Below are 21497 nucleotides of genomic sequence, written 5' to 3'. Positions count from 1 at the left end.
ACCCAAGCAGCCGGGAGTGCACTCCCATGTTTCACGGGCAACACACGAAGAAGCATGCACGGACTTTAGGACTGCGCACCCACCGACAGAAGGGGAGGAACTAACTCCCTTAGGAGCCACTAGCAGCCTGGGCGGGGTGTGGGGGGTGTGGTGAGCGCCGCCCCATGGCGTTCACTAGAATGGGGAGGGAGCAGAGGGGGGAAAGGATTGCGGTTTGTCTTCCGGAACAGCCTGTTACGACTCAGCGATTGCAGTTAGTGCCCCATCGGATCATTTGGCAGGCAGAGTTGCTTCTCGTCCTTCCCAGCTGCACGAGAGATCTAATTCGCAAAGGCTCCATCTTGCATTCAACACTCAAATGAGAAACAAGTAGCCCCGAGAGGCAGGCAGGCAGGCAGGCAGGCAGGCCCGCAAGCCCGGGCTCCTGTAGCCAGGCCAGTGCTGTCCCCGGGCATTCTTGAGTCTTGACACTTTCTCACGTAGGGTCCAGAACCCACTCTGGCAGAGGTGATGACTGCAATTAAACAGGGGCAGAAAACGGGACTTGCTTGGGTCTTTAGGCCTTGCCCGTAAAATGGGAAGGAAAATCTGTTTGTGGGCTCAGATTTTAAAGGGAGATACTGCTTATTCTTCCCCACTGGAAACCTGGTGAAAAGAAATGAAGGCCTCTCTTAAAAGGTAACTAAGATTAGAGGCTTCGGTTTCCGCTTGGTGTGTTTCTGTGGGCCGAACGCCCAGGTCGGTCAGCGAGTTTCTTTCTGGGTGGAATGACGAATTCCTCTCGCCAGAATTCTCAAACGATAACTTTGCTTCGTGCTGCAGCTGCGAACGTCTGGCGCCAAGCGGTCCAATCCTGGCCACTAGGCTGTTGGGGGCAGAGGTGGGGGGGAGCGGGGGGTGGTGGGGGGAGCTGGGGTGGGGTGTGGGGAGCTGGAGTGGGGTGGGGGGGAGCCTGGTCTCAGTGAAAAGCCGGATTGTGGTGAGGAGAGAAAAAACGGCTGCTGTTCCCGGCCCCGGCCCCTTTAAGTGCTTCACTGACTCAGCTAAGCTTCCCCCTCAGGTCGCGTTTTTTATGAATGAAAAACGTCCTTACATTCATTATATAAACAAGCCTGTGCTGATTGGACAATGGCTCCAGTGCATAAATTATGCAAAGCAGCGCCCTGAGGGGGTGGGGGAAAGGACAAGGCGCAGTCCAATGGGGGCTAGAGTTGGTGGGGCGGCTCTGCTGGATTTGCCCGCAGACAGGGTAAACAAGAGATGATGGACAACCGCAGGAGAGGCTTCGGGCCAATAGGAATGAGGCTGGGGTAGGGATGCGGGCCAATAGCGGCTGCGGGAGCGGGGGGCTGCGGGGGGCCGGGCCAGCACTCCAGCCTGGTTGGCAGCTGCGGCGCAGAGTCCAGCCGCGGGTGCACGGAGCGGTTCAGTGTCCCTGAGCGGTTCGGCCCAGCCTTTCACCTAGGCTCCCAGGCCCGGTGCGCGCGTGCGTGAGCGCGCCTGCGCCGCCGGGACCGCTTGCAAGGGAGGAGAGCCGCCGCCTCAGGTGAGGGGGCGTTGCGGGGGCAGGGGACCGTGAAGCTGGAGCCAGGAATAGGTCCCAAGGGCCCAGTGGAGGGAGTTCACGGGCTGATTGGCAGTCCTTCAGTGGGGTGTACTTTACATCGAGGGTGAGCCCCCCCAGGCTGATGACCCCCTCCTCCGGTGGCCCGGTCCGGTTCGGCTTGTGGGGGGTGTGCAGTGGCTAACGGTTCCGGAGCGCCGGAGCGGGTTTCCGCACCTCTGGGAGAGGCTCGCCGGGCGCCCGGTGCGGGGGCTCCCGGGCAGGGATGGCGGAGCACGGAGTTGCGGGTTTCCAATCTCTGGAGATCTGAGAGCCCCGAGGGGACTGGGAGGCTCGCGAGAAGAGACGCCTGGCGAAGCTCTGCAGGGGGGAGGGGGTGGGAAGCAGTTCGGGGTGGGGGGGCATTTGCGAGACGTTGTCCCCGGAGCCCCAGGAAGGGTTAAGTGACATAGGCAAGTGTAGCCTGCGGGATTGGGGGTCGGCCGGGAACTTGGGCAGGCCTGGCGAGTTTCAGGTTGTGCACAGTGGACACCCACTCCCGCATCTTTACACCCCACCCAGATTGAGGGCGTCCGGCTGCGCGATGACTCTCGAGAAATTCGGGAGCACCCGAAAGCCGGCTTGGGGATGGTAGAATAAATCAGGAGCAAGCAGAGAGACTCTGGACCCGGGGCTGGATTAGGGGTCTGGCCACACACACTTCCTGAGGGGCCAGGGGACCTCGGGGTGCGGGGGGGGGGGAACCGAACTCTGGTGGGAAAAGGGTACCAAAGAGATGCTTGGTGTGGGCGGGGGTGGCAGGGGAGGTGGTAGAGCCGGCGCTTCAGTTCGTTTTTATGAATGTGGGTGACTTTATGAATGAAGCGGGTTTTTTTGGCTCACTGCTCCCTGCGGCTGTTTTTTTTTTTCCCTTTCCCTTTTTGTGAATGAAGCATTGAGCTAGTTTCCTAAAACGCTGGGGGTGAGGGGCCTGCGTCGGAGGCTGGGCGTGCGTTGGGGGTGGGGGCGGGGCGCGGGCGCATCCGAGGAGTTTTCCTGCACAGAGGAGGCTGGGAATTGGGTGGAAGTGTGTCTTATTTTGTGAATGGGGCCCTGCGCGAGGGATCCAGTTACAGCTTCTACCTGATGTGGCGGCCGCGGCTCGCTCTCCCATTCATAAAACCGGGCCCGCTGCGCGCCGCGGGGGAGGGGCCGCGATTTCGCCGCGCCGCCCTGTGCGCGTTTTCCTGGGGGCACCCGCAAGATGGGGGGGGGCGCGGCGGGGGTGCACAAAGGAAGTGGTTTAAACTCCTGAGTGAACTCGAGTCTGCCCTGCGGGCTTTCTTTTTTTTTTTTTTAAATTACATTTTGAACACAATTTTGCTAGCCCTTGAACTCTGGAGAGCAACTTGAAAGAACCTCGATATCTCTTTGGGGTGTGTGACAGTTTATTATTTTTTTTAATGAAAGATTCTTTTCTTGTTTTTCATGGTGAAATATTTTGCAACGTGTTTCATCATGAAGCTGAAAATACCTCCCCCCGCCTGTTCTCTATGCGCCAGCAGACAGATCCGGAATTTTTAAGGCCTCGGTTTAATATAACAGATTTGGGAACCTACACAGGGCTGGTTTGCACGCCCCGCAAATCACTGCTGAGGTTGCTGGGATTCTGTACGCAGGTCGGGGACGTTTGAGAGGGCGGTTTTATTCTTGAACCCTCTGGCGCTGTACAGAAAGCACGACTGGGGCGTAGTTTTCCCTAGGAAGCTAAGAACTGTGTGCTCGTTCCTTCTCTCCCTCTTTGACTCTGAAGCCATCTGATTACAAAGTGCTGAGAAGAGGCTCTCCAGGCAGGGTTTCCTTACATTCCACTCACTTTTGAATATTTGATAGTGCTCCATGCAGTGGAAAAACGCAGTTAGATGAAATTATCCACTGGGGAAAAGTTCCCTCTTCCGATTTGTATCCACGCTTAGAGCTTAGGGTGAATGAAATGCGTGTTTTCTCTTCCGCTTTTACTGACTCCGCGGTCTGATTTGGAGAGTCAAATACAGCTATAGGGAAGCTGGTGCCTTTCCGAAAACGGTCCATTCATTCCTCTCAAGTAAAATTAGGTCTCTTTCTCCCGTTTGACCAGCAGCCGCTTTTCTCTCCCAACATTTGCCATTGTTGAATGAGTGAGTGAGTGCGTGAGTGTGTGTGTGTGTGTGTGTCTATGTGTGTGCACTTTCTTGTGGGGGCAGGGTTTGTAGACGTGGGAGAGAATATTGACCTCACTGTAAGAAACCAATTGAATTTTCTTGTTATGGATCTTTTCCATTGACTTCATTTTAAAACATCTGGCGGTACAGAGGTATTTAGACTATGAGTAGTGGAATCTAAATTTCCTTGATCTCTTTTCAAAGATAAGAGGGAGTGTCCAAAAAAGTTTGCGGAAAAATGCTGTTGCTATCATCTTTTCATTCCACCCCCACCCCCCCAACTGTGTTGAACCCCTCTGGGATTCTGAAGTTAGAGATATCAGCTATCTCTGTCAATGTCCATGGAGTTCTTTTTGGCATCCCGGATTCTACACCTGTGTTTGGAAAGTGCTTTTTAAATGCACGATTGGGTGAGGCGGTAAGTGTGCCTCTGATCAATACCAGAATAAATAAATACAACCCCACTCCGTGTCAGTCAGTGGATTCTGACTTGTAGCGGCGACCGCACAGGACAGAGCAGAGTCACCCTTGTGGGTGTCCCTCTTGTATGGGAGCAGTGGCACAGAAATCCTCAACCTTGCTCCCCCACCACCCCTTGTGAAACTCCAGCGCTCCTCTGGACGTGTGTTCCTGGAATTATAGGCAGTGTGTTATCATTGACCTACGAAGTACTTTCAGAAATGCTATGTGTTTCAGATTCTTTATTGCCAATTATTTAGAACACTTTAATCCAGTGTCGATGCTTCCTGTTATTACACTGTCAACAGTTTAATGCTCTCTCTAAAAATTCCAGACACGACAAATACCCTGGAAGATCGGCTGTGCCAAACAATCTCAAACCCTCACTTAGCCACTATCTGGTTCTCTGACATTTTGAGTTTGGGGATAATACGAAGATCAACAGTTTGGGGTGTTAACCAAGTACATAATGGCAGTGGCAATAAGGAGGTGCAAGGCGAGAGGAACACTAACGGCTGTGATGGTTACGGTGAGGTTATGTGTGAACTTGGCTGGACCGTGAGTCTCAGTGGTTTGGCAGTTATAAAGTGATGTAAGTTGGCAGTTGTGTAATGATGTAGTCAGTTTCCATTTTGGTGACCTGGTATGGTAATCCTCCATTTTCACACCATGCTGGTTTAAAAAGCAAAAGCATACTAGTCTTTGGAACCTGACCTTGTGCACCAATGAGAAGTGGGTAGGATAATAACTGATCCGGAGAGACAGGATATAGGTACATTTCACACACTGGATGCCCTTCATAAATCCTGGTATTAGTCTGTAAAGCTTACACCTTAGGTGGGTGTTCAGTACTTAAGAGTAAGGTAATGATTTGGCACATTGCTAAAGAAAGAACACTATAAAATCACTTCATCTCTTCACACCCCCAGTTAAGATCTTCCACATTTATATTACAGGAGGACCCCTTTCCTCCCCACACACGAAACTACTCGATGCTGAGACCTTTCAAAGTGATCTTTGAGAACTTGGAAGCACCATGGATGGGTTTTATGATCAGCAAGTCCCTTTTATGGTCCCAGGGGTAAGTTTATGTGGCTTTTGGTTTCTTTTGTCCTCCCTCCCCCCCCCCCCCATGTAGGGACCTTGTCCCTATTGGTTTAGTGGTGCGACCTCCTTTTGGACAATTTTATTACCCTCTCACCTTCCCTGTCTGTTGACTTCTTTCAGAAATCTCAGGCAGAGGAATGTCGAGGCCGGCCTGTGATTGACAGGAAGAGGAAATTTTTGGACACAGATCTGGCCCATGATTCTGAAGGTAGTCAAGCTTCCTTCTCCTAGACAATGACTTCCCCAGTGCATTGCCCTTGTGTGCGCCCCAAAGACGCTTCTTCCCCAGACAAGGAGTTGTCCTCATTTCGGTGTCTTCTGTTCTTCCTTGCAGAGTTGTTTCAAGATCTCAGTCAACTGCAAGAGGCTTGGTTAGCAGAAGGCAAGTTTCTGGGCTGTCCTATTTTCTCTATAAAACACTTTGCTGTGCTTTTTAATAAAGCTTAGAAGTCTAAAATAAAAATCTCTTTTTGCAGCACAAGTTCCTGATGATGAGCAATTTGTCCCAGATTTCCAGTCGGATAACTGTAAGTACCTGGCTGGTCTCGGGGTGCATTTGTTCTGAAACCGTTCGGTCATGGCACCTCCAGGTCCAGAATATTCCTTTTCAGCTGCAGCCAGTAGAGTGGCACTGTACCATTTCTTGTTTGGGTTTTTCAGTAAGTCAGAGTTAACCCCGAAACATTTGTTTCATCCCATATTGAAATTATTTATAAGTGCTTTTCTAAAGTTCACAAAGCGTTTGGCAATGCGTTCTCCCATGGCTTTTTGTTGGTTGGTTGGTTGGTTTTATAAATGAAATCCTGAATGGGAACCATGAACCTGATCTTTTTCTTTCTTTTAAAAGTTCAGAAAAATAATTAATGCTAAGAATCCAGTTAATTGTGGTTTCACCCGACAGTGTGTCAGTTTTGTTCCTCAGTTCACACAGAGTGGTCACAGGGGGAACCTGAGTGATTGACTCCAAATTTTTCATGTCGTTGCTGTGGCTTTCCCATTCAGAGAGGGGTGGAAAGGTTTCCTGAAAGTGGTCGTTCAGTGGCCATTGCTGTGCCAGTCAAATGCAGTGAGGAAGACCAGAGCCGGTTCTCTCGCCAGCAGGGACCAGCTAGATTTGCACGGACCTTTCAGGGCGCCCCTCAACAGGTTGGAGTGCTTTTGTGGTCCAGGCAGAGCTATCAAGGACAAAGCTGGATGATGAAATTTGAGCAGCACAGGGCAGCTCTAGAGAGCATTAGTCACTGGCGAATGAGCAGGTTTAAGAGAGGGCTGGAGAAAATGCTCCCTCTCTTGAGAGTTGCATCATAGAGAAAACCATGTCTCTTAGTCATAGTTTATAATAGCAAGCACCTGAGCCAGGCAAGGATATGATTTCTCATTTTGCACCCAATAAATTCTTCCCAGCTTTGTTTTATCGTGTGTGTGTGTGTGTGTGCGTGTGTGTGTGTAAAAGTCTCCTTGAGAAGAGAGGGTACCTGTGGGTCTCAAGAGTGTTCTGCATCGTTAACTGAAAGCAGGGAGGGTCGAGCTCAACATTCTTTAATGATAGGCCTCACTTTCAAGGCATATTGCCATGAGCCTTTACAAGGGAATGAACTAACTCTGTCGATACGTGGTTACCTTAGCTTTGTCACGGCTTGCTGTGGGACTTTGCTATAGGAAAGCAAATGTGTGTTAATTAGTACCCTCTGCTTTCAAGTGATTGGGAAGCTTGCCAATGAAAGGCTAACTACCACAACCTAAGGTGTATGTGTGTATGCACGCGCGTGCATGTGTGCGCACACACAAGGTGAAAAGATCTGTAATCCAACCTGGCTCTGTGTTGACAGCCTGGTGCGGCCTTTCCATCTCTTGCTCAGAGCAGCATAAATGGCAGTCTCTTTGTGAGGTGGCTTTCTTGGCAGAGACCCTTTGAAATGCTTTTATTGACACTTTTGTTTGCTTTTCCGCAGCCCAAAGAGTTAAGGGGAGGTGCAATGACTGCACTTCAGTTGATTTCATGCGCTGAAACCAGGGTGGGTTCTTTAAAGATGGCAGGCACACAGGATTATCTGTAGAAACTGGCTACAGCAAAGGACCCAATCAATGTTCCGGCTCCATAGAAAAATTCCTGCCCAGCTTATAGAATGTGCTCAGTTGTTTAGTTAAAAATAATCAGAAAAGCCCCAAACGTACTATCATCCCATCAATTCCGACTCACAGGGACCCTGGAGGACAAGGGAGGGTTGCTATACCTCTTTACAGCCTCCCCTTTCTCCTATGCGGGGGCTGGTGGGGTTGATCTGCCCAACCCATGTTTCCTGTAGCTGAGAGGTTTCTGCTTACCAAGTGTGAGGTGTTTGTTTACTTTGTTTGCTTTTTACTTTTATTTCTTAGATTGAGGCTCTCTCGTGTTCTGAGGAGAAAATAGTGGAGACGTGCAGAAAAGCCTTTTAATGACTCTCTTATAAGAATTCTTTTTTAATACTTCCTTTATCTGACTCTGACTTCTAGAGGCAGAGCAGGGAGTAGGGTAACTGCTGATAGACAGACTTGCTTGAATGTTTGGCTTGGACACACATGGGAGGTGATGGCTCTCCAGCCCTGAGTTCTGTGGCTGCGTGGGCCTGCCGTTCAGACTCGGTGCAGAGGCAGAGATATGGAGCCAGGTGCTGGCAAACCCACTCTACCTCCTCTGGGAGCTCACTGCACAGTGTTGTTGGGCCGGGGGTTGAGGGTGGGGGTACGACTACTGCTCCTCCTCAGCGAATACAAGAGCCCCTGACTCCTCTGGGGGAGGGGGAGAAACTCATTCGAATTTAATGTAGGCCTAGGAGGTGGCTTGAACCACCCGTGCAATGAACCAATCTTCCACTTACTGGGTAAAGCAAATCTTTTTCCTAAATGCTGTTGGTTTAGTAATCTCAGTCGCAGGAACATTTGTAGGCAAATGTTCTTCTGCTCTCTTGTGGGCGGTAGTCAAGCTTTCCTGTTAATGATTAGATAATTTTCTTTTTTGGGGGAATGTGTGTGTGTAACAGAAGTACTAGTATGGGAACTCGTTTTTATTTGGAATGGCAGTGATTGAAAGATGATGGCGTGTGTGCGTGTGTGTATGTGTGTACACACCATAGCTCAACTTCTAAAGAGATTATATTGTATACATTTCCCCCATTTCTGTTTCTTGCCCATAGGCATCATCTCCTAAATGTGATTTGAATAAATGAGACCATTGTTCTTATAAAGCCTTAACCCTTACAGATATGGCAACTGCCCGATTTACGTGTAGCTGTATGCTTCTCACCTCCACCTCAGAAAATTGCCATTAGTAAAGTGCCTCACCCCCTGTGCGTGCGTGCGTACACACACACACACACACACACACACACCACCCCCACCCCTACTCCAAAACCTGGAAACTTTGAGATTAAATTCAAAGGATTAAAAAGAATAGCCTCTAGACCATCGGAGCCTGCCAGTGCCCGCCCCCCACCCCCAGGAAAGTCTAGACTGTCCAACTGTTTTACAGAAATCTTAGCAGACTCCCTCATTTTGTAGGGGACTATGTAAGATGCAGAGAGCTAGGGAAGTTTGGGGCAAGGAGGGAGGAGATAGGTGAATCAAGGGACATGGAAGAAACTACACGTGTGTAAACACATATACATTAAGGGGGCAACAAAAAAGTTCATGGAAAAGTAGAAGCTGAAGATAATAGGATTTTTTCACAAACTTTTTGAGCCCCTGTGTGTGTTGTGTGTGTGTGTGTGTGTGTGTGTGTATACAGATAGATGCCCTCTTGAATTGGACAGTTAGCAAATTATTACTAATAAACAACTTGGTACTTGAGTTTTTCCACCTACGATTTGACGACAAATAAAAATGATGAAACTGATGTTTCTTAGAAGATATTAGTATGTACAGATAAAACTGTATATCTACATTCTATATATTAACTATGTATCTCATAGCCAAATATATAGCCATAGATATAGGTAGCTATAGATGTGTACCCACTGCCATCAAATAGATTCTGATGCATAATGACCCTACATAGGGTTTCTAAGACTTGAAATCTTTATGGAACCAGACAGCCTCCTCTTTCTCCCACAGAGCAGCTGGTGGGTTTGAACTACCAACCTTGAGATTCGCAGTCCAATGTCAAACCCACAGCACCACCAGGACTCCATGTAGTAGTAATCCATAGCACTATCCAACCAGGGAATTTGGGTCAGTACATAGTTTGTATACATAACCTTAATGGGCATTTTCTCAGAGAATTTACTATAAGTCAAGTCTGTGACTGATTGGAACTCAGTGTTTAGACTCAGAGAGGAGATTTTGTTCATTTTTATGAACTGACTGCTTGAGTGTACTTAAAGGTCCTGGAGATGTCAGCACAAATAAACTGCAGACTCCTTTTTAAGTGCAGATTTTAGAGTTTTTTAATCTCATTTTTGAATGGGTGATATAAATGCTTACCCATCCACCTCATGAATAACTAGGATATTTTATGCTGAGGAGAAGGCCTAATAAAATTAGGGCTTCCACATGAGACAAAATGTCAGGAATTGTGTTTAAGCCCAAGTGACCCTACCTTTCCCCTGGAAGTGTTCATTTTAGATCTGTGTTTCAAAAAGTGTGAAATGACTGGAGGAAGTTTGCCATTCCCTAAGGACTGGCTAATTAACCGATACAATCGACTTTGCATAAATACATTGCAATTGGTGGATGGAAAAACAAGATAAAGTGTCACCGCAGCCTTTGAGCTTGATCCTAATCTTGTGTCCATGTGAGGTAATATAGCTGGTTTTCTTTTTGTTTTGTTTTTAAGGGAAATACATGTGTGGTTGATGTCATAGAGGCTGCCCTTCTTGATGAGAGCCTGTCTTTTTGAACTCAGAAGTGTGGTGTAGCAAATACCCAGGTTTACTTGTTCTGAGTTTTTCTGGCCCTCCCTCAGGTCTTTTTGTTTTGGAAAATAAAGAAAACTGAATGCTTTAAGAGACTTGGGAGGCAAGGGTATCAGAAATTTACCCCCTTTAAGAGCCCATGATTCTGACGAGAAGGGGAAATGAGCAAAGAACAGGCTACTGGAGGGGAAACGCATTAGGGAGGCACTATTGGCCCCAGGTTTCTCAAGGCTGCTATAAAACCCTTTGTTAGCCAGTCCCCTCCCTTACCCCCTCATGGGTACAAAAAGATTCCAATTCCTTTCTGCTTTGAAAGTGAGTTGGATCCTTACACCCAGGACTCAATAAAGACCAAGCTAGCTAGGTGACCCTGTATTGAAAACGAGCTGTGTGTTTGACCAAGTCTGTTTTCCTGTCATTTTACTGCAGGTGGGTTTATTAAAAACCATGCCGTTGTCCTTTTCCCTGGCCCTTGGAATTTCTTTGCTCTAAGCCCTTGAATGAAACCCAGCAGCCTTTCCTTCCAAGTCTATCCTTGGTGCTGGGTAGAGGGACTTGGGTTGGAGAAGTCCACATCTGTGCCTACTGGGCAGATCCTTGACGTAGGTGCCAGAAGTAACAGAAATCCTGGCATCCTTCAGTAAATGGTGTCATTCATCTACTTTAGGGCCCTTCAATTTTATAAAGTGAGGCGGGATGGGTAGCATGGTATAACAGCCAATGGGTGCTCGCTGCCAGTCCTACCATCTAGTGGTGTCATGGTTTACTTCGTTCCCCAAACAGTCATACTGTTGCAGGGTAAGGCCGGGTGAGAGAACCACACATTGCTTGGGTTTTCATGGTGGTAAAGAACATTCCGGGTGAGAGGCTCACAGCCTCCTTGCGAGGGTGCGTGGCTGCCCTTGAGGCAGCTTGGGGCCCATCTGTGCCCTGGCACTCGGTGCTCTCTGCTTGGACTCCAAGGAGCTCAGAGTCTTGTCATGTTGCAGCTCCCAGCTCTTGGGCTGGTGCCAGCCACGCTGATGCCAGTACCGGATTAGGTTGCTTTTTAAAAAAAAATCATTTTGTGAACTCATCAAGCTCATTTAACAGAGGCTTTGGTTGTCAGTTCCTATCATTGTCCCTAGTCTTCTAAGAGGCCCCGCTTAGCTGCTTAAAGGAAGAGCCCAGTATGGGGGGGTGGGGTGTGTGTGTGTGTGTGTGTGTGTGTGTGTGTGTGTGTGTGTGTGTGTCACGTAACCATAACATTAAGTGCATCTTTGGGCCTGGCAAGTCGATGACTGTAGACTCCCCCACAACTCAGCTGTTAAAGGGACAAGAGCCTCCACGTAGAAGGGCACCCCGATCATCGCAAATAGGGGAGGCTCCTCTGCCCCGCTGGAGCCAGCATCTAGGAGAAGAAGTGAGATGTAGCTAGCAAAAGGCCCGGGAGTTAGAGGCAGGTATGGGGTGGGGGGTGCTGTGACCAGAATGGAGGGAGACATGCTTCGAGTGGGACCATGTGAGGTCACTGAAGGGGGTGGGGTGGGCTGGGAGCTGGCGGTCAGAAAGTAATCACAAGATATTGAAAACACCCGAACTTGTTATGAAAGGAACATCTCATGAGCTCAAAGTCGCCCTCCTAGATCTGATTTTCATGAAAACGTCAGCTCCTCCGTGAAATGGAGGCTACTTGTCAGGCTGGCTGCCCCGAGCATATCGCTCTCAGGGTGATTACTGAAGCCTTGAAAGAGAATACCGGAGACGTCTTTGTGAGACGCCAACGTTTTGGCTTTGTACTTTGCCAACTTCCTCCGAGTCGATTTCGCCCTCCAACCCCAGATCCCCACACTGTGTCTTGCCCTCTCTGGAGGGCACTCTGACGCCTGGCACAGCATCGGTGGAACTGTTTATCATAGGTAGCTCACCCCCTCCCCGATTGTTGCCAGAGAACGTAGCAGTTCCTCCAGAGACGCCCCCCTCCCCCCAATCCCCTGCGGTGGAAGCCAGGTGGCCCTGGAGGCTGATGAATCGGAGCAGCCCGGACGCTGGCTTCCCCTGCGCAATCCTGTATTGCAACTCAGCTCGCTCCGGGGCAAGGAAAAATACCACTGAAGAGTGAGTCTCCGCCGCTTGACGCCGATCCTGAGCACTGTCGCCCAAGATAGTTCGCGTCTTTTGCCTCTCTCCGCTTGCCAGAGGGCCCTTGCGGACCTCACGTCTCCCTGACTTGCACACCCTTGCAGATTTCAGCCGGGGTCTCGGCCAGTTGGATGCTTGAGAGGGCGCGCAGCAAGCCGGCGCCCCGCCGCGTCCGAATTTCTTACATCAACACAACTCGCTGGGCGAGCAAGCGTCCCTGCGGCGACAGCTGGGCCCTGTTACGCCGGCCCGGGGGAGCCGAGTGGTAGAGTCCCCCTCCTGCCTAAATGGAGCATTCCAAATTGGTTGTGAATGGAGGGCGGGGCGCGCTTGCAGACTTTTTCAATGAATAACCAGACCCCATTGTGCAGCCTGTGGAAAAACAACCAACTCGAACAACACGGGGACTGTTAGAAATACGCTTGTGATTGGCAGCTTGGAGAGCCTCCAACCTTAGTTTCCTTTGACTTCCCTGCTGCGCCCTGTCCTCGCAGCCTGGGCTTAATGGGGTTTGAGTTTTTATTTTAAGTGCCGACTTTAACCCTCAGACTGCCGGGCGCAGGCTCTGGGCTGCTGCTGAACACCGGAGGGCACTAGAACCCGCCGAGCCGTGTAGACTAGCTGTTTAAAGGGAGTGAACCTGCAGGAGAGGGTTTTTCTTTCCCCTGCAGGGAGAGGTGTTGGGGCTTGATCTGAAGCTATTATTACCCTTTTATCTTCTGCTTCCCTGCTTCCTGTGGCAGATACTTAACTGATCTGGTGCTGCGACCTCCAGGCTTGCCCGACCTCCAGGCTTGCCCATGGCTGAAGATCCAGGTTGGCCTGCCACTGTGCAGACTTCTTGTTAGATTGACACGCCACTTCCTTGCTCCGTGGCTTTTCTGTTTAGGTTCCCCCCCCACCACTGTGGTCAGATAATTGCCATTTTTTAAAAAATTACACTTTGCAGTGGGGTACTCAACTATGGGGAGCCTCACTGTGGCTGCAAACCCTCCACTGGGCACTGATCAGATACATCACCTTGAATGACCACTCCAGAAGTACCGGAATAACATAGCCTGCGAGCCACCCCAAACCAGTGACCCCTCCCCCAAACACACACACAGCCACAGAGAGATGAGCATCAGGTTCTAGGGTAGCCCCTTGCCTCAGTAAAACTGCCCTTCAACATTCCCCAACATCCTAGTTCACAGACACCGCTTTCCCCAGTGGGGACCTGACCTAGACCAGGACCGTGTGTGACAAGCATACAGAGCGATCCCTTCCCAAACCATACCCAACCAGGGATGAGCCAGTGCCCTTTTTTCCCATGGGACTTTGAAAGAGCTCTGCCCGGCTCTTGCTCCTAGGACACTCGCCCTGGCCACCATAATAAGGCTATTGGCATTTCTGTTTGGCGCAGACGATTCGCCCCCTGCCCCCCTGAAATATTTCTCACTGTAAATTGGTCTTGAGCAAGCATGTCTTCCCATCCCTATTAAGAACGAAAAGAACAGGCCTGGGCAGATTGTCCTTTTGTGCGAGAGTTGGAAGCCTCTCAGGAGGTAACCCTAGATATCAGCCCTGTAAGAGGACTCTGCTGTGTGTGCGTCTCCGGCAGGGCTGAGGAGGCCTTGAGCTTACATAAACACTTTTCAGCTCAGTGCCTGGAACTGCTTTGTAAGTGCCTGAAAGGGCACTTAATGAGGGTCTTTTATACTTTGCCCATAGAAAAGGTGGAATACAAGAGGGAGGATGTCTCTTCCACATGGTCACCCAGGGTAAAGACCAGATCCTGGCAGGCCAGCCCCATGTTTCCGAATCTGCATTTTAATAGAGAGTCAGTTAGTGGTGATCCTTTCCCTGTGCTGTTAGATACCCTGGGCCAGTCCATGCTGCCCCCCCCCACCTCCTTCCCTCCCAGTCAGAAATCTTATTTTTTGAGGAATCAGGAGGGAAATCTCGTAGAGTTTGAATGTGTTCTGTATTCTTGGTGAATATTAAATTTAGCCCCTCAATAGGAAAGCCCAGTTTTCCTCCTGCAGAACGGCTGGTGGTTTTGAACTGCTGACCTTGCAGTTAGCAACTCAAATGTATAACCACTGCTCCGCCAGAACTCCCGTGGAAAGAATCAGCAAACGATTTTTCCCTAGGAGTCGTCAAAGGCCAGGAACCCCCTTTGGTCGGTCTCTTCATATATGACTTTGCCATAGCACCAGGTCTGCACCCGGTGAGTGACATAGCACCCCAGCACACTCGATCAGAGCTTCCTGTTAGCTTTCTTGCTGACTGGGCTTTCCACAGCCCTCAGCACCAGCCTCCAGCTGATAAGGGATAGAGGAGGGTCTCCAAACGGGGGTTCTGGGAGTCCTTGGTATGACCTCAAGAGATAAACAACAAAACAAGTCAAGGCTGTTTCTCATTTTCTGCTTCCCCTTTTGAGCCCATGCACTGGGCCAGGCTTCCTGGGCTGCATTTAGAGTCAGGGCAGCTAATGCTATGTTTCCCAGGCAGGCTGCGTGTGAGGGAGAAGTAATGTCACAGTTGGGGCGCCCTTGACGCACTTGCTGAGTTTCTGCTTTTAGGAGAAGTCAGGCTATAGATAGAAGAGGAGGGTTCTGGTGTGAGAAGCCAATTTCCCTCAGGTTTGGATTTTCTCCCATGGGATTTTAAAGATGGATTTTTAAGATGAAATTTTCCACGGGGCTGAACTCCTTTTTCAAGGAGCTTAACACTTCACTGTAATGCCGGCTTAGATGAAAATTCTGTACTTTGAGAGTAAGTGACAAGAAAGATGTTCAGGCTCAAGGTTTAGATTTGCGCCCTCTCTGTCCCTGTGTGTCACTGTCTCCGTCTGTCTCTCTGTCTTTATTCTCCTGGAAAAATGCCCCACAGAGGAGGAACCATACTGTGCTCTAGCAGCACTGGAACCGGGAGGACAGGGCTTTCATTAGGCTGGTTTCTCACGTGTGAAAATGAAAGATCCTCTTGATAAAAGTAAGAAGCACATTAAAATTCTTTGAGCAGCTTCCCTTCGGGCAGCGGTTCTCAACCTGTGGGTCCTGACCCCTTTGGAGGTTGACCGAGTCTTTCACAGGATTCATAACAATAGCAAAATGACACTTAGGAAGTACCAACAAAAATGATTTTACGGTTGGGGGGGGTCGCGGCATGAGTAAGATTGAGAACCGCTGCCGTCGGGAAGTAGTCATTGATAGATCTGAATAATACTCACACCCTTCTTTTGGTTTAACCCGGGCCAGGCAGGGACCTTTCTCATCTGCCAGGCTCTTAGGCACAAAAGGAACCAAATGGCCCAGGGAGAAGGCAGCTCTGTGGACTCACGGTCCAAAAGGACACCGCCCCCACTCTCCCACCCCCAACTCCCGAGGGTAGTTGCAAGGAAGACCATGCACTCAAAACCAGAGAATAAAGCTGTTTTTATCTGACGCTCCTCAGAATCAGCTCTGCATACTTGGGCAAGCCTTTTACTCTGTTAAATTCTTTGGTTTCTCTCCTATCAAAATTTGGTTCAAAGTGGCAGTCAGTAAGGCAAAGGTCCTAGTTATGTCTGAGATGTGACCCTTTTCTGCACTGAAGAACAATTCGTTCTGTACAAAATACTTTTCTAGGGGAGCCCCACCTCAGTTGCCATCGTTAGGATCGGCGAGTGCTGGGAAGGGAAAGGAACTTCAGAAACCCAAGTGGTTCTCGGACAAAAATGTGGAGCAAGTGCCAAGTTCAAGGAAGTACATCGTAAATGTGAGATTTGTACTTCTGGGTCAAGAAAACGTCTCTACTACCACGGATGTTGTTTTCCTCGTTTGATAACAGATTTCATGTTTGAAATGACTTTGAAAGATGCAATTCGGTGCTGAGAACAAGAGTGCCAAGCGCTGTGCTTCTCCCCCGCAGCTGAGAACCTTGCTGATTGAGGTCATCCGTCCACATGGGCTTCTCTCGCTTATAGGACTACTTTGGGAAGAGAAGAACTTTAAAGACTCTCCCTTTCTAACTTAGCCAGCCATACTTGGTAGAAACCTTTAAACATCACCTGCGTTATTATTAGTAGCAAAGAAGTAAAGGAAGGGCAAGTCCAATGTCTCAAATTCCACATAGCCACCACCCCTCGTAGGGGATCACCAGGGGCTCGCCCAGCTCCTTGCTCTCCCCTGGCAAACTTGCCCCTGGGCCGTGGGTCATCCTTGAGGATCCTTCTGCTCCGAGGGGCACCACAGATCAGCCTGGCTTCCTATCCCTGGGCCCAGTGCCTTGATCTCTTCCCAGGGCTGGGGCAGCTTCCAGCCGCATGCGATGGAAGGGACAAAGAGATCTCTTGAAGAACCACTCTAGCTCCTTGTAACCAAAGCTATCCTTCCTCCGTCTGCCCTGCAGAGCGTGGGTGCCATCCGTGGCCCAGGTTGCATTTTCTCCGTGGGAGGTAGGTGAGGTAGGGGCAGGCTTGAGCCCTCCTGGGACGTTCGTGTGGCTTCCACATGGTGACGTTTAGTTCATTGAGCCCAAGCGGGATGAAGAGAGCCAAATCTGGGGCCAGCCTGAGCGGAATACCCCACCTGTTGAGTGATGGGTAAACATTATGCAGCGATAGAAGGAATCTTTTCTTCTTTGATCTGCAGTGTTTTCAGCTGGCAATTTCATCTTGAACCACCATGCGGATTCTGCTGGCCAGCTGCTGCCATGGCCCGGCCTCTGTGAGAGGGGAATTGCACTTACTAGTTTTACTCATTGAGCTGAGCCTTGAAGAAACAACCCTAACACCTTCACCCCATGTTATGTGAAGTCATTAAGTAATACAGCATTATAGTTCAAATACTCTGCTTCCAAGAGCATAAGAATGCCCTTGTTAGAGGCCTTAACTGTAAAGTGTTCCCCAAGTCAATCCCCTCCCCACCAGGGCTTTGAGCCAACCCCCTGCTGAGAATTTGCATTTCCACCCAATATATTGAATCAGAATCTGCATTATAGCCAGATTCCTGGGTATCCATAAAACTCACCGGGGACTCTTGCTGAAAATGTAGTGGGTCCAGGGTCAACGGCACGATCTCAGCCGGCAGTAAACTGGAGTATTGGATGCCTTACTTTCCCACAAAGAAATGCAAGTTCCTTTATAAGAATAAACCCTCCATTTTCATCGTTTTCTGTGTTCACCCAAGCCCAAAAGCCTTTGTTGAGGCCACAGCCTGAGGCTTCTTGAGTAGAAACTGCTGGTATGCTGGCTTTCTCTGCTGTGGGATCTATCTTGCATGGTGTAGTCCACATTCCAGGGGGCAGTAAAGGCACAAATTACCCTAGTGCCAGCCCTAAACAAACAAAATGTAGACGCCTGTCCCTCTCCAGAGCCACTGGGAGCCCTGCAGCAGCTTGGCTCGTAAGCACTGATTCTCTGTACAGCCAGCATGGCCCAGTAAAGGCACCGTCCTACGAGCTCCGGTTTACTTCACGTCTCATAAACCAGACCCGTGTTGCTGCTGTCAGCTCAAGTCCATAGTAGAGATTGAGAGTTATCTGAGATAAACAGAAAATGGAAGAGAGGTTTGCAGAGCATGGCTTCACGGTTTTAACTTCTCCGTGGTGTCAGTTGTGTTGTCTAATTTAAAACCCAGGTAGGAGAGATTCTCCCAGGAACTCTGATTCCGGAATCCTGGAAGGAAGTCATTCCACTGGCTTTCTAGGTGCCTCTTAGAGGTGTTCCGGATAACACTGCGTTCTAATGCTGGTAGACATTTGTACGGTTGGCCCCGTCTCTTTCCACGCCACCCTCTAATTTCTGACTCGTGTTCAAGGCACTTGCAGCTGCGTTTTCAGAATGTTTAATCTTCTGATGTCCCTGTTACCTGTGTCCCGGTCACCGCTTTTGTGAATTGAGTATAGGTGCTCCAACGACCAAGTCTCCCTTTTGTCTTTTGAGCAGGGGATCCACGTTTTAAATTGGCATTCACGAACAAGCCCCGGGGCTGGAGGTCCCAGGATCCTTCCCAGAACGGTTCCTGGCTCTTGAATTTCCAAACACTTGATATGACTTCCATCAATTCTTATGGGCAAGAAGAGAGCTCCTTCCCTCACCTCTGTTCCAACTATAGAAGGACCTGGCTCTAATTTCCTAGGTTGTTATTTCCCTCTCGTAATCCCCGGTGTTTTCTTGCAAGGTCATTCGGACTTCAAGATGATGAAGCTGCCTTTTAGGTTGGTTTATTTCCTATGCCAAAGTAACCCTAACCCTGCTGGTTTTTTCTGCCTTTTCCCATCATCCAGGTCATGATGATAAATTCAAGGCCTACTTTTCTTAATCTGATTGTATCAGCCCTAATTTCCAAATCTCTAAATCACATACAATAGAGAGTTGCTGGTTTGATTTTTCTCAGTGTTTTGGAGGTTGTTGGGGTTTTTTGTTGTTGTTGGTGGTGGTGGTGGTTTTCAGTTGACACACCAATTCCTGAAGCCTTTCTTCCGTTGACTGTAGTGGTTTTTTTTTTCCCCAGTGCCAGGAGAAATCCGATTCCTGGGGCCAGATGTTCCAGGAACTGGATTTATCAGTTTCTTACTTAGTGTGCAGAGGAAGTGATTAGCCAGGAAGTGCACTGTTCTGAAATTATCCATTGATGAATTCTGCCACCTCATGGTTGATCTTACACCTGGATCCAGAAACATGACAATCAATTCTTTGATCCTCACTGATAAAAAGAACAAACCGAAAGGGGGGTGGCTGGGAATGACCTGGTATGACGAACCCAAACAAACAAAGCCCCTGCATCGTGCAACTGTGCTATCCTGAAAAGATTTTTTCTCTGCCTCTGGGTACCAAATCCTGTTTCTCAGCAGAACCCTTGACTTTCTTCATGTAGACCTTGGTCTCAAAGAAATACGGATATGTTTGCAGGAGTAAAGCTGCCTGAGGGCTCTCGCGTCTGTCCACGGGGTGTTTGGCCTAAATATTGGTTCTCCCATACCTGTGTGGAGAGCTTTAATCCCATCCCGCAATCCTGCCGCCATCACTCTTTTTAATCCTACGGCACAAATGCACAGAGGATTTCCAAGCCACTGTATATTTTATCATGTAAGTTAGGTCTCAACTTCCACACTCCTTTCTGATGTGGGGCTGGTTAACTCGGTTGGGCCGGTCCCCAGAAGTTCTTGTGTGGTGTTTCGTTTTTCCCAAAGGCTCAGAGCAGCAAAAGTTTAGACAACCATTTCGGGTTTCCCCCTTCAGTCTTGGTTCTGGCCGTGCTCAGCCTTTATAGGCAGAAGGGGCCAAACGAGCTGTTGGGGAGGGACCAGAAGGAGGGGGAACCTCAAAGGAAGACAACCTTAATTATTTTACCTGCAAACCCACCTGGATTGGTGATGACTGAATTATTCTCTTGTGGGTATTCGGGGATGACATTTAATTGAGTTTGTCTAGCTGTTCTGATAATGTTCTAAACCTACTGTGCACATCTATTCACAAGGAGTGGAAATTCCCTAGCATACTTTCTGGACTTGTGTTAAGTGTACGTTTTTATTATGATGCATACGGAATTACTAATAAATCGTATTTTAATTGAGAGTTTGGTTCTGGTGTGATTGATGCCTTTTTTTTTTAACCCGGGAAGTGGTAGTGGTGACACCAGGCAATGGGCATGGTAATATTAAGGCAGTTATCACTTTGCCTTCCCTAGAGTATTTCCTTGTCCTTTCTCAGTGGCCCAGAGCCACACACACTTGAGATTCACTTACTCTTGTGTAACCTTTAGATTCCCAAGGCCATGTTAATCCAAACATGGTCAGTGGCATGGAAAGAGCAGCCTCTTTTCAATTTGGTAACAGGCCAGGAGCAGCCTTCTTCATGTGCAACCACGTGATTTTGAGTTATCAATCTGCTTTTGGCGTATTAGCCAACCGTACGTTACCATAATAGGATTTATTTCTCCAAATATTATGAAGGAAATGGAATATATTATGTTTTGTTGACTTATTTTTAAGTCCTGTTACTGTGTTTTCTTCACCTCTCTCTTTGTATAGATATGTGTTTTCTTGCTGTATAAGAAGTCGTACGCATCATGATTTTTCACTAGTGAGCATCTCCATAGAAGATGGACATTCTCCCACTCACTGCCACCGAGTCGATTCCAACTCTCAGTGATCCTACAGGACAGGGTAGAACTGCCCCCGTGGGTTTCTGAGACTGTAACTCTTCACAGGAGTAGACAGCCTCATCCTTCTCCCTCAGTGTAACTAGTCATTTTGAACTGCTTACCTTGTAGCTAGCAGCCAAACCCATAACCACTTGGCCACTAGAGCTTCTTTCTCCAACATAGCTTTGTAAAATGAGCTATTATTCAGTAAAATTTATCAAGTTTATAGTCTATATTCAGAACTTTCTAATTGTTCATTTTTAAGGTAGGATTAGTAAATACATTGCATTTAATGGTATGTAAGTTTTGGGGGTCTTCTTTAATCAAGAATAATCTTTGTTTTTTCCTCCCCATACCATTATCTTTTTAATAGAGTCCTGACCAGTTGTTTCATAGCTGATGGCTTTTGCGGGAGGGTATTTTTACAGGATATGTAGAAATACACATTCAAATGCAATGTGTCCCTGGAACATATATAGAAAATGCCTATCAGGCCTGGGCATCGCCCGTATTACAGCGTCTCTCACACGGGTTCCTGTTTTTGTCTTAGGACACTGGTCAGAGACCAGTGCCAGTGAGCTGGAGGTAAATGGGCAGGAGAGTTTATACATGTGTAAGACAAGGCCTTTGGGAGATTCACCAACATTTCTTCGCACAGCTTCTAAATAGTGGATTTTCCCGTGCTTCGTGTGTGAATGAGTTCTTACAAAGGTTGGCAGTGTCAGATATTATAGACAATGACCCACTTCCCATATCTGCTTTTAGAACTTGACCCCCCTAACTAAGTTTGGTAACATTTCACATTTTCCTTTTGGGGAACTGTTGCCAGGCGGAATCAATATTAACAGTTCTGGTGAGTTGGAGCACACCTGCTATTCGGTAGGAACAGACTCCAGGCACTTCCTTGGGAGGCTCCTCCTTTTAAAGCACCAGAAGCTGTTTGCTCACCCTCTCTGCCCTGCAGCTCCTGGGGTCCCAGAACCGTGTTAGCCCCTCTCCTTGTCACTCACCAGTACAGCATCAGAAGGAGTTTCTAATCTACCCAGCCCTGAAATAATGAAGGAAA

General features: G+C 48.6%; 1 protein-coding gene across 1 annotated transcript in view; it reads left to right on the top strand.

Annotated features, from left to right (window-relative positions):
* Nucleotides 1–1402: 1402 nt before the first annotated feature.
* The window catches only part of ETV5 (ETS variant transcription factor 5), a 65578-nt gene continuing 45483 nt past the window's right edge, over nucleotides 1403–21497 (top strand). The window contains exons 1-5 of the mRNA XM_075556177.1: nucleotides 1403–1546; nucleotides 5160–5284; nucleotides 5431–5518; nucleotides 5645–5692; nucleotides 5787–5837. Coding sequence (XP_075412292.1) covers nucleotides 5240–5284; nucleotides 5431–5518; nucleotides 5645–5692; nucleotides 5787–5837 — 232 coding nt within the window. The 5' untranslated portion in view covers nucleotides 1403–1546; nucleotides 5160–5239. The remainder of the gene's footprint in view (nucleotides 1547–5159; nucleotides 5285–5430; nucleotides 5519–5644; nucleotides 5693–5786; nucleotides 5838–21497) is intronic.

Source organism: Tenrec ecaudatus, chromosome 8 (genome assembly GCF_050624435.1).
Source record: "Tenrec ecaudatus isolate mTenEca1 chromosome 8, mTenEca1.hap1, whole genome shotgun sequence".
Taxonomy (NCBI): domain Eukaryota; kingdom Metazoa; phylum Chordata; class Mammalia; order Afrosoricida; family Tenrecidae; genus Tenrec; species Tenrec ecaudatus.
This window is presented reverse-complemented; position numbering and strand designations above follow the sequence as displayed.